This window comes from Poecilia reticulata, linkage group LG2, assembly GCF_000633615.1.
Source record: "Poecilia reticulata strain Guanapo linkage group LG2, Guppy_female_1.0+MT, whole genome shotgun sequence".
NCBI classification, from domain to species: Eukaryota; Metazoa; Chordata; class Actinopteri; order Cyprinodontiformes; family Poeciliidae; genus Poecilia; species Poecilia reticulata.
Genome location: NC_024332.1, coordinates 13,242,528 through 13,261,893, shown reverse-complemented (window position 1 = coordinate 13,261,893; position 19,366 = coordinate 13,242,528). Strand labels below are relative to the sequence as shown.

The following is a 19,366-nucleotide window of genomic DNA, read 5'->3' as shown; positions in this document are numbered from 1 at the left end:
GACTTTTTCCAGGGACATCCATTATGGTAACAAAACATTTCGTAATAATCTATTTAAAAAGTTGAATAAAGTTATTTAAATGTCCATTCAGAAAATTGACATTTAAATTGATGTAACAATTTTGTGTCATAGCGATTTATTCATCATCTATTATGTTGAAGTAAGCACTTGACAGGTAATCGTTTTTCACTTCATGTTCCAACGTTTCAATGAAGTAAATTCTATTTTATTTCTTAGAGACATCAAGGCTTCTTCAAAGGAAACGTTCTTCACAGCAATCCTGATCATCGCAAAGGTTTCAGCTGAAGATTTTCAGAAGAAGTTTCAGTGCCAAGGCTCAGGCTTTTATACAGCAAACTCTGCAACTTTATCTCTGAAGAAAGATGGTTAGTGTCAGGATGCGTTCCTAAACTTTTCAACTTCTGCCTATGATATGATATTTGTAGAAGTGATTGCTTATGTTGCTGGTGATAATGTCCTGAACCAAATTAACAATCAGCATGCTGGCATATCCATGTTTATTTGGGTTGGCTTTTGTGTATGTTTGATTATTTACCTCGTGTCATTTGTATTCAATTTTTCTTCGTAAATTCTGTTGATTTTTCTGTTGTTTCTAAAGTGTTGCCAAATAAGGTAATTCCTCTGTTTGTTTATTTTTGTTTTGTTCTGGGTCCTGTAGCGTAGTATCTTCAAATGTCTGCCTTAAAATTCAACCAAACATCTTTTTAGTTCTCATTAAAAACTAGAAAGATGAAGCCCAGCTCTAAAGTTCTTACACTGGCTCCCTTAAGTGAAGAGAGTAGATTCTAAGGTGCTTTTGTTGGTTTGTAAATCACTTAATGGCCAAGTCCAAAACACATTAAAAACACATTAAACGACCTGCTGTCGCCGTATCAACGCTTCAGGACATTCAGGTCTTCTAGTTCAGGTTTACTTTCCATCTCCAGACTCAGAACCAAACATGGAGTAGCAGCAGCAGCATTCAGTTTTATTCTCCACTAATCTGGAATGCACTTAGAGAAAACTGCAAAAATGCTGAAACACTGAGCTCCTTTAAATTAAGGATGACATTTTATTTCTTTTTTTATATTTGTCTTTAATAACAACTGGGACATCATAAAGTGTAGTCTGCCTTTCAAGCTGATATCATTGTCCCTTACTTTGCCTCGACAATTTAATGTTTTATGCTTGTTTGTTGTTTTATTTTCTTTCTAGTCATGTAAAACGCTTTGAATTACTTTGTTGCTGAAAATGTACCATTCAAATAAAACTGCCTTCCCTTGCCTTGCATGAATATTATTTCCTTCAAACTTTTGCCAGGTTTTGTACTTTGCGTTTCAGATCTTTATAGTTCAGTTAGTCTCCATCATCAGTTTCCCTTGTTCAACATTTCTGTTCCTTTTGAGTCATTTCACTACCTTGCTGCGGTGGCCCAGGAGGGTCAGTAAAATGCAAAAGCCACAAAAGTTAAAACAACAGAAGTTATGCTAAAACTATTAAGTTCCATATTACTTTTTGCTCCACATGTTGCTGTAAGACCTATATGTTTTTTTTTCCTTCTCTAAATCTTATTCTCTCACTTGTCTGTGCTTTGGCTCAGCCACACCAAGCATAACACAGGATCATTTTATAACATTGTGTAAATTAACTGGACACCATTTGAATTAGTTAGAAAGGCACAAAGGTAAACCAACAGTTTTTTTTCTGATTTCTAAAAACCCCAGTGGGTGGCCTAGACATGCTGACCCACTGGAGGTATTCTGATGTCTCTGCTTTGGGAACCAGTGGCTGAAACTGAACTATAAATTGCTGTTCTTAGATGAATTTTGTAGGATTTGTTATGAATCTTACTGAAAGCATATTTGCATTTGTCTTGCAGAATCCTTCACTTTCATCATTGTTTTTCTTGTTTTGGGAGTGTGTCTGATCTTGTTCGCCGCTGTGGTGGTGAAACATTTTCTGTCTGTGAGGCCCTACTGCCCCCCAAGAAGATGCAGTAAAGGTACACAATGCTAAAGGTTTTGCTTCCTCAGATTAAATCTGTGGGTTACTATCAATTTAAGAAGAGGCCTAAATAAATTATCTGAATTTAAGCCACCCAGCAATTATTTAACAATTCAGGGACATGAACAATGCTAAATAGATTTTTTTTAATGAGAAAATTGGCATTATGATACAGGGGAGCAAAGGAATAAGCCATAAATATGTACAGTAAATGACAAATGAAGAATGTGATGTAGAAATTCGGAACCAATCACTGTAAAAGGTATCCGGACCCAAACATAGTGCAGTACTTTTAGAAAATACAGGCCTACCGATGGTCTGGACCCTATGCTATTGAGAAACGACTGGATCTGATTTTACCCTACATTGACGGAGTCCAACTCGGCGAATCAAATCCAATCATATTCAATGGAGTAAACGCCTCCAGCAATCAATCGTTTCTCAATAAATAGCATCGGGTTCAGAACATCTGTATGAAGCAAAGCACAGAACCAGGGACTGGTTTTCACCAAGCTAGTCAGTGATGTGATGCATGTCATAATTCTGCACCAGATGAAGACAGATGTTATAAATCCAGATGTAAATAATGTCAACGCTTTGGATGAAGTTAATCAATGGAAACACAACAAAGTACTTGATTGATTCTTAAAACCTGGAATTCTTACATTTGAAGAGCTGCTGGAATTTAAAGTGGCTCAAATTACACTGCTCAAAAAAAAGGGAACACTTAAACACTTGAGTGAACACTTAAGTGTTCCCTTTATTTTTTTGAGCAGTATATGTTTAAGGCATCAAAATAAACTGCTACCTGAGCTCATACAGAGATGTTTTATGAGAGAGAGACGGGGGATTTAACTTAAGGAGTTACTCATACTTAAGGATTTGTAGTTTACAAACAACAAGAAACAGGTTTTGTATTTCAATTCATGGTGGAACAAGTTAAATGAGGAGGTGAAACAAAGTCAAAATTTTATACAATTTAAAAGGAAATTCAAGGTCATTTTCACAATATACAGAAATATGGGTGAGAGTTTGCACTAATGTGTATAAAATGAGTGTGTGTAGATATGAATGTATAGATGTATTTATCTAGACATATGTAAACCCAGATAAAATGGAAAATTAATTAACCTGTTTGTTATTTTTTTATTTAATAACGAGGGTCCGTCTGAAAATATTGTATGAGTTTATGGAGTAGCAGCTCATAAGTTTCATACTTCTTCCTACTCCTTTTTGAGCATGTTAAGATTATTGTGGTACAAAAATATATGTTTTTGCATTCCTTGTTCATGTGTGTGATTTTATACTTCTATCATGTTCAAAATAAATAAATTCAAACTTGTGACAATACTGTCTGTCTGCTCCCATTGCTGAACTATTTTTGAAACTGATCCATTGACAGTGTAAACCATTATTACTTCTTTAAGCCGTGCGCTGCTGCGTGACATCTGTGTTGTTATTCTGTACGTGTGGATCTCTTTGGGATGATAAACCGCTCTGGCAGAGGCGTGGTTGACATACTTAATAATAGAATAGAATAGAATAGAATAGAATAGAATAGAATAGAATAGAATAGAATAGAATAGAATAGAATAGAATAGAATAGATTAGATTTTATTGATCCCCAGGGGTATTCACTACTCCATCTGAGGTATTAAATATCAATAATGCAAATATAACCATATACCTAAGAGTGATGAGATATGACTAAATGTAAATAAATAAATAAGCCCACACATGCAAATATATTAATTAATAGATAATCTATAAATGAGTGCAGAGAAAATGTGAATTAATTAGCTCAGACTTGGGCATTGTAAAGTCTAGTGGCTACAGGCAGAAATGACTTTCTGTGTTGCTCTGTGGTTCACTTTGGTAAAATGAGTCTCTGGCTGAAGCTGCTCCTGCGTCCGGCCAGCACGCCATGGAGTGAATGAAACTCGTTGTCCAAGATGTCCTCCATCTTGGACAGGATCCTTCTTTCTGACACCACTGTCAGAGAGTCCAGCTCCACTCCAACGACGCCGCTGGCCTCCCGGATCAGTTTGTTCAGTCTGTTGGTGTCCTCCACCATCAACCTGCTGCCCCAGCACACCACAGCATGCAGGATGGCACTGGCAACCACAGAGTCATAAAACATCCTGAGCAAAGATGTTGAAGGACCTCAGCCGCCTCAGAGAGTAGAGGCAACTTTGGCCCTTCCTGTACACAGCATCAGTGTTCTTGACCCAGTCCAGTTTTTTGTTTTCTGGGAAGTAGTTCTACTCTTACTTGAGTACATTTTTAAGGCATATTATCTACCAGTGGTCACTTGGGATATCTATGCTGTGAAATATACTTCATTTACATCACATAGAAACAAATATGTAGAAAGGTCTGAAGGAATGCAAAAACTCCAGCTGTAAATCTTTTACACAACAAATTTTGTCCTATGGGGTGTAATTTTTTATTTATGCATTTTTTAAAATAGTTGACTGCGTATTTTTCTTATTTACATAAAAAATATTTTAAATATATTTTATAGTATGAATAAAAAGCTGCCAGTATCTGACTGAAAGTGATATGTTTTTCTAAAATACTGTACATACGCAGCATATTGAGTGTTATTCTCCTCCGTGTCCAGCAGATGGAGGTAAATCTCCTGCATCTATGTTCAAACCTTATGGAAAAAAATACGGCAGATTTCATAAAAGTGACATTTACTTGGGAAAACCGGAGTTTTATCTAAAAGTTGATCGTGTCATGGAACCACAGAAAAAAATCCACACTTTGATGAACATTTTCCAAAACTTCTTGAGTATATCCCACGCTACTATTTTGATGCGTGGAACCAAATTGTAAGATAAATGAACAAAATGAATCATTCTCTTAGTGCTAACACTGCTAACGAGGTTAATTTGGAGCTGTTTCAGAGAAAGTAAAAATAGAAATGCAACATAATAATGTATATCAGACGTGTTTTACAGATTACGGCCGCTAGATGGAGACATTACAGCAGGATCGGTGGGAGGAACACTTCCGGTTCTGTCAGAGCGCGCCGTATTTCATATGTGACATTGCAGAAGAGACAGCTGACTTTTGTCACTGCAGCCCATGCAGTCATGGAGGAGAACTGTAATAAATGATGGAGGATTAAGTCAAGACGCCTGTGGTGCCATGTAAAGGTAGGTGGTGACCCGTTACTTCCAGGTTTATCCAACTCGGAAAGCGCTCAGATAAAGTGTCTTTTAAGTTTTCCAAACARGGGAACAGTTTCCTCTCCTGTCGCAGTCAGAGCCGAAAACCATCTTCAGTGGGAAATAAATGCTACTAAACACAGAAAAGTCACAATAATCTCAGTGTGTTATAATCTGAAGTGCACAACGTAATCTCACTGCTTTTATGACAGCGGCTGGTTCCGTTCTGTGCAAAACGGTTTTAAACATTGATAGAGCGGCATTAACCATAACAATAACTGTATTTGAGCTTTTATGATTGTGAATKATAAAAGCTCAAATACAAACAAACAGCTTTCAAGTACTACTTTCTGTGCATAAAAGAGCCTGTTGACATTTTCTTCTCTTTAGAATAACGCCATAATAAACTGATTCACTGGTGAATAACCAGTAATTAATAACTATCTGCTTGAAGACAAGCAGCTTACTGCTTCCACCTGAGGGTTGAAAACAAATCCCTTAATAAGAGTCATGGGTCCCTTTTTCTACATCGTCTACAACTGYCTGTCATGTTCAATAAAAATAATATGTGTACATTTTGAAAATAACTCATATTAAGTATTAAACATGCTGTTTGCTAAAGCCACATTTCTGCATCAAAATGTTTTATTATTATTTTATTGTATTGGGCTGATGTCATATTTGCATTTTAAATCAGATGGTTTTTATTAGCTGTAAGCAAAAAATTAACAGAATGCGACTTTCCGCCTGTGCAACTAGTGAACTGAGTTGAATAAATGAACTATTTTAAAATTTTTATTTATTTATTTTTAATTTTTTTTTTTTGCTTGAATGGGCCTGTATTTCACACAGGCCACATTTCTGTGAAGGAGGATTTCTGACTCACTGAACCAGGCATGCACTTTCATTTCTAAGCTCAGATGAGCACGCACATTCTCAGGGTTGTCTGGGTGCTAGTAAACAAGATCTTTGTTGTTTATGGCCATTATGAATTTATTATTCCCTTGCGATTTATTTATTTTTCTTTCTTTTTTATCAATTTATTTTATTTTCCCATTACCCAAGATACACAGCAACAATATAATGCGGGGAAAAAGAAGAGAAAAGGAGAAGTGCTGCGGGTACGTAGATGAACAACTCAAAATGGTGTCTTCACTCCTGAATTTGTTAGCTTTTTAGTCCTTGCAGTATCATAAAGTGAATTTTTTAATATATTTGATTTGCTCTCAGGCATGAATTCAGCCTGTTTCTCCTTTTGACTCGGTGCATGCTCTGCACATGTCCCCATGTGCCCTTTTACCTCTTTTTTTTTTTTTAGCAAGCTGCTGGTCAGGCTGGGATGTATGTGTGCGTGTGTGCGTGCATGCGTGCGTACGTGCGTGCGTGCGTGTGTGTGTGTGTGTGTCAGTGATCACTAGGAGCAGCACCATGGCACACTCCTAAAGAAAAGGCAGGGGGGTCGAAGGGGCTGAATGACGTTTGGCCTGGCAGCTGGGAGCTGCTCCATGCCATTGTTCCCCTCTGACCCCCTGACCTRGCACTCGCCCCGATGACACACACACACACTTTCACACACCTGCAGATAGGCAGACACATGACCTCGCATGCACACACACATGCACGCAGAAGGATGCACAAGCATATACGTAAACGTGGATCTGTGCTGAAGTACACTGGAGACACATATGCACTCTGTGTACAATAGGCCAGGCCTGCAGGGAGGGGAGGGGGGTGACGATCTATCATGACTTAATAAGAAAGCTGTGAGCTTAAGTGTGTGTGAGGCTGATGTATTATATGTAAAATAGAGAAAATCTAGCAATAAAATGACAAAAACCAGATTTTATTACTTTCCATAACTATAAAGAGACATCGAAGTCTCTTCATGACAAAAAAAAAGATTTTACTTAGTTTTATTGTATATTATTGTTCTGCTGAAAACTGGTTTTCCTCGCTTGGAGGGCATAATGCAGATAAGAGATGTTATCAACCCAGCTGAGAGAATAAGTAATTACGATTTTACTTTCTTAACTCTATGTGTGGAACTTGCTGCATTTAGAAAATATCTGCCTTTTTAAACCTTAACCAGGTTGATTTGGTGCCTAGTTGCATTTAGAGGAATCTGAAAGGAAATGAAGTAGCTACCAAACATAGGACGAGGCGCAAGACAAATTAGCTTAGACAGGATGTACTAAATATTGGAGCTAGAGTACAAATMAATTTTATCGATTAATTTAATTTTCTTAATATTAAGTTTTTGGAAAATGTGATACGTTTCACCATTGCACTCCTTGGGTTCCTGTAGTTCAGAGAGTTTCAGCTCACCGTCGCCTACCATCTTGTTTTGCTGCTTGTGTGTATTAAAATATTTACAGTTGATGTGCTGAGCCTACGCATTGGCCTCGCGCGTTGCCGCGGCGCCAGGTCTGAGTATTTATAACTCATCAGYGCCGATCGCCTGCGTCACTTTTCTCTCAAACAGGACGACTCGGAATGTCTTGTAGAGCAAGTTATCAAATCCGCCTGAACCGGAAGTAAATTCAGAAATCAGATTAAGTTATGAACGGAGAGTTGAGTAGTAACCAATTGTTACATTTACTTGAGTAACCTTTTGAGAAAAAAATTACTTTTAGGAGCAGTTTTACTAATGCATTTTACTTTTGTCAAGTAATAAAGTATCATCAATTTCTGGATAATCTACAGTACCTTCTGTGAGCAACTTCAGAAAATCAAGAATAAACATGTTTAACCAAAAAAAAAAAAAAAAGCACCAGATACGTTAAGGTGACAATTCTTGTTTAATGTTCTGATGTTAGTTTCTATCTGTTGAGGTATTTTTAATACATTTTATATGGAAAAAACCTTAATTTTTTGTAATTATGTTATTCATTCGTATTGTTATTTTTTTCATTTTTGCATGAAACCTCACACTTTGTGCCTGTCTGATGGCAACATTTTAAAATAATAATATCAGCTAWAYGCMACTTCAGCCTTAGCATTAAACACGACGGTCAAACTTCCTTCTTCTGCATCTTCACTGTCCTGCAACCTTTCACTGTGTCTGTCCTGCAGGACATCTGTCCCAGAAGGTTCAAATGTCTCCTTGCCAGGCCATCGTGTTCTTGCAGGACTCCAGAGTTTTACACTCCTGGTACAAAGAATCAGAACAGAGAATTCAGGGCAAGTGAGTGCACATTCGAGTGAGTTGCTTCTTTTTACTACTTCAGGTGATATTTGTTAAATTTGGATTTAAATACATGTAAAAACTTGCAGTAATGTGAGGTCGGTAGCTTCGTTTGACCATCTCAAARAGCAGAGATTTCTGAAAGAACAACGCTTTGCTTCTTGCATGTTTCAGCCACCTTCATTTGGACATTTCTGCGTCCAGTATAACATTTTACACTAAATGTTTGATGTTGTAAAACATGAACAGTTCTCTCTGTGATCTTGAGTTGGAGATTTTTTTTTTCTCCCATTTCCTSTCCTGATAAATAAGACGAGATAACAACGGCTCTTTTACTTTGAAGGTTTCCTAGCGAGTTGCCGTGGAGGTTTAATTGGTCTGAGTTATGTGGTAAATCCCAGCAATGTGTCTTTCTTTGTGTAGACGCTGAAGCACTCCATCTCCATTACACCAAACACAAGCCTGTAAGAAACAGCAGGTGGTGTGTGTGCGTGTGTGTGCGTGTGTTTGTATGTTTTCATGCTGCCTCCTTAAGTGACCCCAAGGCCACCGGCCCTAAAGCCAAACTTTTGTCCCTTCAAAGTCCTAAGTGACCCCGTTCCATCCCCCTCTACACACACACACACACACACACACACACACACACACACACACACACACACACACACACACACACACCCTCCTGTGGTCTGGTTGGTTTAGTTTCCCTCTTCATAGGTAGGAGCATGTGTAGAGGCTGTTAGTATAGTGTTTTGTGACGTGTGTGTGTGAGGCTGACACCAGCTGGACTGCCTCTTGGTCTCCCCGTGTCCAGCCCTCAGGCCTTGTTAAGGGGCCGGTCTAATCCCTGCTGATCGGCTCCGTGTTTATCCAGTGGGCTGAAAGAAGGCCTGCTGCATCTCCTGACGTTTCCTTTATGGATTCACTGAGGGTTCATTTTATCATCAGGTGTTTGTTCTTAGCCTCTTATGAACTGAGGCGCAGGTCACTGTGGTTTGATACATGATTTGTCTGCTTTCGTTGTAAGATGCCAAACGACCGACCCGTAACGCAAAGATAGGATGGCTTAGCGATTCGTTTCAGAAACAGTTTTTATTTCGGAGATCGATGTTTCTATTCAAAAGGTCCAGAGATTCGATTCAAACGATGTGACTGTGTGAACAAAGAGGATTTATTTACACCAACTTTATGAACTTGATCTTGTACATTAAACAAAAATAAGATTGTGCATCTAATTCTTTAACTTAAGCTATTAATATAAGGTCAGCTTAGCAATAAAAAAATAAAAAAAATCAAAGAATTATTCAAGATAAATATGGTGGCCAAGTGGACGCGCAATGCGATRTGTAGTTCCCTCGCAAATTGGAGCAGTAAAGACGTACAACTTGAACGCATTTTAAAATAMATTTTTGAACCAATTCAGAATTTGGAAATGCGACTCTCTATAGAATCTGATTTTTTTTCTGCACCTGTACTGTACCGCACCGTTCAGCTGTAGATCCACAGGACAGTGGTGCTGCACCGTTCGAGTGCAGACACTCGCATCACACAACACAGTCCAATGATTGGGTCACGTTTGTCGTTCAATAGTATGACGCAACGCTATTGGCAAAGAGAGTCCTATACAACAGACCTGCAGGGAGAGCATCAATCTGAAAGGAAACCAAAAGACCAAAGGTATTCAAACAGTATATGTTGAAAAAAAAAACTACCAACAGAACTGCTATTAGATTTATGCTCAACAATTTGTACAAAGAAAGTCTCTAGATTTGCCACAAGCTGTAGWGGACTTAGCAAATGCAGCAGAAGTTGTTGTGGTCAGATGAGAAACAAATTTGAGTTTCCAGCCCACATGCAAGAGCCTGGAAGAAAAACACTGAAAAACACCCAGAATTCACTGCCTCCCAGTAACATGGTGAAATCCAAAAACTCTGCAGGAGAAACCTGGAAAAAAACCTGTCGACTTGGGACCAGGCCAGAAATTCAGCTCACAGCACGATAATTATCCTAATCATACAGCATGAGATACAGTGGAGTCATTTGTAGCAGGGTATATTTATATCCAAGAATGGCCCAGTCAAAGTCCAGACCTAAATCTCTTTGGCAATCTGTGTCGAACCACAAAATTGAGGTCTAGAGATGCTAATGGAGAAATTGCAGCAACAGACAGAGGGGCTCAAACACGCCTTTCTGATTTTYTCTTCTAAGAAAAGATTAAACCAATTCATTACTTTTCCTTCCATTTCAGAGTTATGCTCTACTTTGTGTTTGTCCAACACGTACAACCCTAAAAAGTTTGTGGTTGTAATGTATGTAAACATYGGCTGGAATGTTGAAACAGCTCTGGGAATGCAAATCCAATTTGTAGGCGAGAGGAATATCAAAGCTCTTCCTCACAAGATAACATCGCCATAAATCTTAAAGACTCCTGTGGCCAGGAGGGAAAATGCGAAGAGACGGCAAGCCAGCGGGCTTGAAAATTTGTTTGAGATAATGTTCTATATGCTGAACACGCTTGACGGTAAACTTTTTATTTGATCAAAATTTTGGACGGGGCTAAAAGAAATTTATTTTCTGGGTTAAAAACGACAGACACAAAATAAAAAAGCCATAAAAAGAAGTACGTGTAAAGAAGTTCGGATTGTTATTTTGTTAAAAACAAACTTCATAGTTACACACGTTCACCTGGAAATGGCCTGTTGGAGAATATTTCCATTCGGAACCATTGAATCTAGTAAAACGTTAAAACTTGAATTTCCTACATGAGGTTCGACATCATTACAGACACAGTTTAAAGGTTTTATGTATAAATAAGCTAAATATTTTTCAAATCTATCTGGCGCCGACATAGACGAACAACGTTGGAGTTTAGGTGACGCAGAAAAACAAYACTAGGTAGTTTTTTTTCCATCTGCCTTGCCGCCATGTTTGCTCTTATTCATCCAGCGTAAACAGCAGCTAGCTCTGCGCTGGCCTGGTAAGGTGCAGGCAGGCGKCTGAGAGCGGGACACCTGTTCATCCTGCGACTACAAGCAGATGGTCCACATGTCTCCCRCTCCCCAAGGGGAAAACCTGTCAGCTGAGCCCCAATTAGGGAGTCCGAGTCAGAGAAGAGCTGGGGGTGGTGGTGGTGGATGTGAGGCTCCACAGGAAATCACCCTGATTGGGAAATGATGTGAGAAAGACGTGAATTTAGAGAAACGGTTTAGTTTGTTGTTGATTTTCTCTTTTGGTTTTATGTGTGCACCAAACTCCACTAGCTGGCTTCAGAACACCTCAGATTTTTCCATTATTTGGAAAATAATGGCTTGAAGTCAATGAAAGAGAAAGTGCCAGAKAGTTGCTGGACTTTTCTTTGGAGAAAAACAAATTCTCTGGACCAAAACAATTCCCGTCACAAAAAAATAAAGTACTGAACCACCGTGGCCTGGAAAGTAAAGAAGTTTTACTGAGTTAAAGTTTATTAAAGCCGCAGTATGTAGCTTTTATAGAAAAAATATGTTTTGTTTTTACATATTTCTTAAAACTTTCACTATGTTGTGACAGTACAAGACGGATAATTTATGGGAGGGAAAAATGAGCTCCTCTGCCTTCTCCCCATCATCTGACAAATACATCCGTCAGAAACAACCAATCRGAGCTAGGAGGAGGGTCTTAGTGCTGTCAATCATCCTCATGTACRCAAGCTYCCYCTTTCTTTCTGCTAAATTACAGCTGGTTCAGCTCAGGCTAGCTAGCATAGCCACCGATGACAGTGGATAAACAGCTTTTCTTTAACAATAAATTGTTTYGTTGCGGTTAGCACATTTAGCAGCGCGTACACGAGCATGACTGACAGCTCTCAGGCCCTCCTCCTGGCTCTGACTGKTTTTTTCTGACAGAGAACGGAGCATTTCTGCAGTGTTCATTTRAATACCAAGCAAATAAAATTTATATAAAACCCAAATCTAGGACCAATGAATGCCTAAACATCATATGCAGAAATAAATGTGTAAATTTAACAAACATCTATAAATTTGCACCTTTTTCTCCTATCAGTTATACCCAATGCATCGCCGTGCTGCAGCTGTGTTTGTTAAGGCAGAAGCAGGTCTAGCCACTTGATGCAGTTAAACAGATTTGCATAGTAAACCTTCTGGCATTCACCGTGAAAACTTTTGAGTGGTCCGCCACAAGGAAAAATAAATAAGTAATATAAACACTCCTGTGTGCAACCTGGAGCTACATGTGACTGACTGATTTGCATAACCTGGGCTTCCCAGGCGGGRAACACCTGGCTGCTATTTTAGAGCTGAAAATTGCTCCACAACAATACKCCGAGTGAAGCTGCGGTTTTGTTTTAGAACGCAGGGACAATGACAGAGGAAAACTGAGGAAGGAAAATGTCAAAGGGGAAATGAAAAATGTTGAGCAGCTTGTAGGTGTCGTTGGTGTTCGTGTGATCATTTTGTTAAAGTGAAAGAGGTGAAGCAGCTCAAAGCGAAATGAGTAAAACAACTGGGACGCAATAAAAGAAACATGTAGAGTTTAAGGTTAAAAATGATCATGATTGCTGTAGTTAAAACTGTTTTCTGTAAAACGTATTAATGACTTAAAAGGGCATGTCTGTAAGCTCTTTACCTGCAGGCCACAGTCTGCAGAGATCAGGTCACCACAAAAGGAGGACCAGACGGAGCGAGCCGGCCCAGACCTGCTGGCTGAGTCAGAGTTTTACACTGCAGGCAAAACTGTAAATATAATTTGCCAAATCTGAATTAGAAGAAGAAAAAAAAAAAGTCACCGACGGGGAAGTAAGACAAGAACTCCTGTGATTTCAGCTTGGCTGTTTGCTCTGCATGTAGAAGATGTTAGGGAATGTTTGTAGTATGAAACTTTTATCAAAAATAAAGTATATATATATATATTTACATAATTTTTTACCAGTCACTGTGTTGTGACAGTGTGATATGAGACAGATAATCATGAAAAAAAAGAAATTAAAAAGTGAGCTCCTCTTACTTCTCCCAGTTCTAACTGGGAACAGGAGGCGGGTCATAGCGTTGTCTGTCACCATCGTGTATGTGCTGCTCACAAGGTGTCAGTCTTATCAAATAYGTAAAAAGATGTTTTACACACTGCAGCTTTAAGAAAACAAAAAATACATCTTAAATTCAATATTACATGAGACTGATGATGCAGAAAAATGGTCAGCTGGAACCAACATAAAATGTGAAAAAGAATAACTTGTTTTTCCCTACTCACGTTAAATTAAAGTTATTTCTTTTTTAGGTTAGCTGTGCTTGCTAAAATTACAGGGGAAAAAAGTTTCGTTAGCATACAATTATCTAAAAAGATTATTTCATAAAAATTGTCTTCTTCATTAATTTCAAAAAATATTTTTAGTGTTATTTTTTTTCATTGTTGACAGAAACTGATATGTCACCGAGCGCAAATATAGTCAGATATTGAAACTAGTCTAACTTTACAGATTAAAGGTGCAATGTGGAGAATATTCTGACATCTAGTGGTGAAGCTGAATACTGCAACCAAAGCAAAAATCAACGTTGGATAGCATTGATGTACTGGGAACATAGAAAATAAAGATATGGTTTACACTTYAGGCCAATCTGACTTGTATTTATGTATGTATAGAATATTGTCTTTTTCTTTATCAAGCTGTACACATTTTRTGCATAAATAACTAAACTTTTTTTATTTATGCCTCAGTAGTTTCAGCACTTTCACCATTTCCTTCCATTGAACGCAAACTCCTAGCATCCAGTTTGGAATCAAACACCACCTTTAGTCTAATTTGTGCCGTTATCTGAATCGACCCCGTACCACAGACAAAGGGGTTGGAGGCAGCAGCCGTCCCCACTGGGCCAGGTGTTCCACAGAGCTCTGAACTGGGTCCTCCGTATTTTGTTTTGTTTTTTAACTCATGCTCTCTGCTGTGTACATGCGTCTTTGATGCCTCTAAATATGGTGAGTCTCTGTGCAGCTGCCCGCTGAGGGCTCTCCATTGCACCCTCCTCCCCACCATTGTCAAACTCACACAGTCCATTCACGGCTTGAGCCGGCGGACGGGCTGCTGTGTGTGTGTGTGTGTGTGTGTGTGTGTGTTTGTGTGTGTGTGTGTGTGTGTGTGTGTGTGTGTGTGTGTGTGTGTGTTTTTCACCATGTAAGACCCATTTTTCCAACAAATACTACACTGTATGTGTTGGAAATACAAGAAGTGCTTTTTTCGGGTTAAGGGTTAGGTTTAGGACTAAGGTTTCAATTGAGTTTTAAGGTTAAGCCTGTACTGGTAATGGTTTTATTTAATGCAATGGGCTGTAGAAATGAATGGTAGTCAATGCAAAGTCCATGTAATGAAAGACATGGTGTGTGTGTGTGTGTTTGTGAGGTTAAAATATGGGAGGGCAACAAAGGGGTGGAGCTATTTTACCATATCTTAGTGGTCTCTTTTTATTGGTAGATGGATGGGGGATGTTTGGAGAGTGTTGAGAGGAAGCTTTGCTCAAGTCAGGGAGTGAGAGATGTTAGCTAGTTGTCAGATAAGCTGCCTTGGTTTGGGGAGACGGAGTAGCCTCAGTGCAGGGAGGGGATGGTAGACGAGTTACACTCCATCTGTTGTCAGTCACATTGATAAACCTGCAGCTTCGGGACATTTTGCACTGAGTTTCCTGATCAAAAAGGAGAATATAAAAGGTTGATCTCGGCTTCATTTTCTCAGGTGGATCCCGTTGCACTTTTCTTTTTTTTTTTTTTTTTTTTTTAAAGGGGAAATTGCCAATAACTTTGCATACTGGGCTTATTTTGCCACCAACAATACTGGGAAATCCCCATCTTTAGACTGTCAGCCTTGCTCCTGAACTGCCCAAAGGTTGCGTTTCGTGACAGAACTTTTCTCCGGTTTGGTTTTGAATTTGAGTGGTAAGTTTGTTTTTCCATTTTTCTTTTGCCTTGATTTAGCTCACGTTTTTGCGTGATTTGTTGCAGGTTGCAGCATTTTTATCGATGCACAAACTGAAGCCTCCCTATATTATAGGTACCTTCCACTGCGTGTCACAAATGTGTTTCTATATTTAGTGCAACACGGCGTTTACTAGATGTGTGACAGGTTTTCTATAATTCAAGTCCTTGAAATTGTTGAGAGTTGTATTTACCTGTGTATTTTATTTCTTTTTGATAGTTTTACTGCACTTGCTCAGGCTTTGTTTGGGAGGAAATCAGTTTCTGCTCTAAATCTGAAATTAGTTTTTCTCTGCTATCAGATTCTACTTTATTGATCCCAGAAGGTAATTTATTTAATGTTGTAACTCAAAATTAATTCAAGATACTTCAAAGAGTTAAATATTGTCATCTTCCTAAAATAATGGACCAAGTCTTTTTGTTGTTGTTGTTGTTGCCTAAAGTGATTCCCAACTGCTCTTAAATCAGATGATTTAGAACTTTAGTGTTTGGTTTTTTAGCCTAAATCTGATTACTTAGGGAATTTGTTTATTTATTGCCTTAATCAGATGGCCTGCAGGGGGGGGGGGATCACTTTTGAGGATGTTATATTAGGAAGGTGACAATATAACCAAAACWTTTTGTAAAACTTATTTTAAACAAGGAGAACTTTGAAGTAGTGATGATCAGTGATTCACACATATTTTATTTGACATCTGTGATCGTGGTTWGAGTTAGAAGAGCAGAGGCAAAATCAGTCAGTAAAACATAGTGAAGAAAAATCAGGATTTACCCCTAATGCCCCCCCGGTCCCCCATTCCCTGCCTCCACCTCAGAGGCAACAGAACAGACAGACAGTGGTGATATGTATCATGGAAGATGAATCTGCGCACCACCAGTTGCGGGAAAGAGGCAAAGGTGGGTAGAAAAGGAGAAGGAGGAGGATGGTTTTAGGGAGGTCCCTTGTGGCTTCAGTAGGCATCTGTTCCCCCCCAGCCCATATACCCCCTCTCTTTTGCCCCCCTGGCCCCTCCATCCAGCCGGCCGCTGACGTGGCGAACCGGCTCACGGCCGGGTTTAGCCGGCAAATGGCAGCCGGGCGGCGCTGGGCCCTGAGGGAGCGGTCAGGGTCTGATCTCAGGGGAGCTCATCCACCCCGCAAACCCCCCCAGGGAGGCCTAACCCCGGACCATCGCAGACACGAAGCAGCATGCAGGGCATCGGCAGCGCAGGCAGGGAGGAGGCTGCAGCATCTGCTCACTGCGGAGAAACTTAGAGAGAATTTGGTCAGAAAAGCTACGTTTTCTGTATCGTCACTTTCCTAAAATAACRGCCTAAAAGTGATTTTGGTAAAATAAAATAAATCACCACTACTTTTGAGCCGGAGTAATGATGTTATAATAATAATTATTAGACTATTATTTTAGGAAGGTGATGATACATTTGTGATGTAATATTTTATTTCAGATCTTAATTCATATCCCAGCAAGTCAATAAAAACAGCAACATACTAATAATAATTAGCTCGTTAGTGTGGCTCTACATTCCACTGCTTCAACCAATCAAGGCTAAGAAAAACAATAAATCAATAAATACATTTTTTTTTTATAAATTGAAATTCCTTAATAAGAAAGAGATTACCAGGTATCATTATCATTACAGAAATTTTCTTATGGTTATGACTGAGCAAGAATTTTTCTAATCAGAATCTTTGAAGGTTCTACAAGTTAATTATGTCCGACTAATAAAAACCCGTAAAAAGTTTGACTCAAATCCATTAATATAATGCAATGCGACACGGTTCTACTAGATTTTTTTATTTATCTGTCGGACGTTGATAGTTCAGCACAGAAAGGTTGACTTTATTGGTCTGTTATGAAAACGAGAACCCTATTAAATATGAAAAGTTCCTAATTTGAGTTTGATTTTGTTCTCTGCTTGTATAAATAGGTTTATACTATCGAATTTCCTCTATCAAGATTAATAGTTGATTGTTTTCCAACAAAAGGCGCTCACCAAATGCTCCTCCTTTAGAGCTTTGGCAAAATATGAATCAAAACATCGTCTTTACATAATTTAAGGTAAAAAAAAAATATATATATATATATATTAATTTCTAGGATTTTTAAATTGAGGAACCATAAGAATTGTTTGTTTTCTTGGTTACGTTAGTCAACACGTTCACAGTCACAGGATTTTTTTTCAAGTTTTCATTTTTGCTGACTCCTCAAAGATCCTATCTGCAGCTGATGCTGGTGTGTCTGCTGCATCACCAGCAGTGTTTTGCATGTATTTATGTGTGTGTGTGTTTTTTTTTTTGTTTTTTTGTGGGGGGGAAGGTGACGGGGGGTGATCAGGTCTAAAGCCCGCCTCCCCCCACCGCCACCTCCGTCTGTGCATGCTGCTCCGGCCCAAGAGAACAATACTGCCGTCACAGGGGGACAGATTGGGTGGCAGCTGCATTGTTGAAGGACGGCAAGCCAGACACACTTCTTCCCTCCCTGCCCCACCCAACACACACAGGCTCACTCTCGCTCCTTCCCTTTGTACTCCTTTTGTTGTCGGTGGTCTAAATTATTCCGGCTCTCTTGTGGCATTCAGGGTGACAAACAGCGGCACGGCAGATTAGACGTCGGGGTCGGGACACGAGGAGGCCCCCGCTTTCCGGTGCCTTAGTCTGCAATTTCAGATATTACTCATTAGAGCTCAAATGGAACCACAGGCACACTTTCTGATCTTTTGAACTAGTTTGTATCGGTTGGCGGGTAGAGAGAATGTGATACGTTTAWATGACTTATAGCAAAATAACGAGACAATTTGGATTTTCTTCTTTTTTTTTAAAGTGAGTAACTTTACTGTTGTCGGGTTTGTTGCCGAGTCCTCAACCACGCAGCTTCCATGTTACTACAAGAAGTTGCATTAGCTGAGGCTGCTGAGTGTGTCTGTCCACCTGGATGATCAACTACAAAACCAGGAAAAGCACAGGTTCTGTAGTTGACCAGGTTTGAGTAAAACCAGATTTACCAGGTTTAAATAAAACCTGAAAATTTAACTTGGTGKTGTAAGAGCAGCCAAACAAGCCACCTTAAGSCAATGCCAGACACGGTTATGATGCTCTGTGCCAGCACTCCACATTGCCTCATTATAAAACGGTAGGGAGCAGATTGGAAAGATWAAAAAAAAGTAYGTTTTGATTGATAAATCCTTAGTTTTTGCTATTTTGTTGCAGAGTTGTTGGCTGTTTTATATTAAAGGAACATCACTTGAAGTCAGAGTTCCGACTTCCTGCTCAGGGAGCTCCGAGTTTAATTGCGAACATGCAGTGAAAGTTGCAAATAGGAACTGTTGACCCTCCTTAAAGTTTGCATGGATAGAATGCTGTAGCCTCTATCAATGTCGATTTGCAGGGTGTAACGGGGATGTTGTTCAGCCGAGAAAATGGCAGCAAACGCTCTCATTCAAAAATGTAAACATTTCATATTTGTAAATATGACCTTGCGTGTCACTTTCAGAGGTTTTGTATTGATGAACAACTTTGTAAAACTGATGGTATGTYATTCAGGAACTTTTGCTTGTTGCTCAACAGAAAAACTGCTTTGTACAAACATGGTTTTGTGTTGACAAAGCCTTAGATTTGACTAAGTTTAGTTTGAAGGCGTGGTGCGGTCAATTTGCACTTTGATGCAAGAATKCCCACACTCTTCACCAAGAAGAATAATTTATGGAGTCAGATTTGKAAACTTGGAGGTCTTCAAGCAGCCCCAAGTAAAACTCCAAGATGGTTGTTTGACGTAAAACATGGTGGTAAAAAGTTGAAGGTTTATAATCTGTTTTCTTTTTTTTGTTTGTTTTTGTTTTTTTTTTTGTTTTTTTTACTTCTCAAGCAATTTTCTCAAGAAACTAACTGCAAACAATCTGTGAAACTGAAATTATTTTGAAAAATAAAATTATTCTTGCTTGGATAAAAGGCTTAGTTTTGTTATGGTGCATTTATACTCGGTAGTGAAAATTTGTGAGTTTCTAATTGGAAATACAACATTAATATTATCCGAAGTCAAAATTCCCACTT

The 19,366-nt window shown here is 39.0% G+C and overlaps 2 protein-coding genes across 6 annotated transcripts in view; both read left to right on the top strand.

Annotated features, from left to right (window-relative positions):
- The window catches only part of LOC103478297 (interleukin-1 receptor type 1-like), a 38,076-nt gene extending 34,792 nt beyond the window's left edge, over positions 1–3,284 (top strand). For all 3 annotated transcript variants that reach the window (XM_008432041.2, XM_017308709.1, XM_017308708.1), the window contains exons 8-9: positions 238–386; positions 1,880–3,284. In XM_008432041.2, the coding sequence (XP_008430263.1) occupies positions 238–386; positions 1,880–2,016 (286 nt within the window). In that variant the 3' untranslated portion in view covers positions 2,017–3,284. The remainder of the gene's footprint in view (positions 1–237; positions 387–1,879) is intronic.
- Positions 3,285–5,042: 1,758 nt separating this feature from the next.
- The window catches only part of LOC103478280 (probable ribonuclease ZC3H12C), a 31,623-nt gene continuing 17,299 nt past the window's right edge, over positions 5,043–19,366 (top strand). The window contains exons 1-2 of one of the 3 annotated variants that reach the window (XM_008432028.2): positions 5,043–5,168; positions 6,246–6,301. The gene's annotated coding sequence lies outside the window, so the exon portion shown is untranslated. Of the gene's footprint in view, positions 5,169–6,245; positions 6,302–14,831; positions 15,280–19,366 lie in introns of those variants that run through there. The other 2 variants (XM_008432012.2, XM_008432020.1) reach the window with 2 other exon arrangements.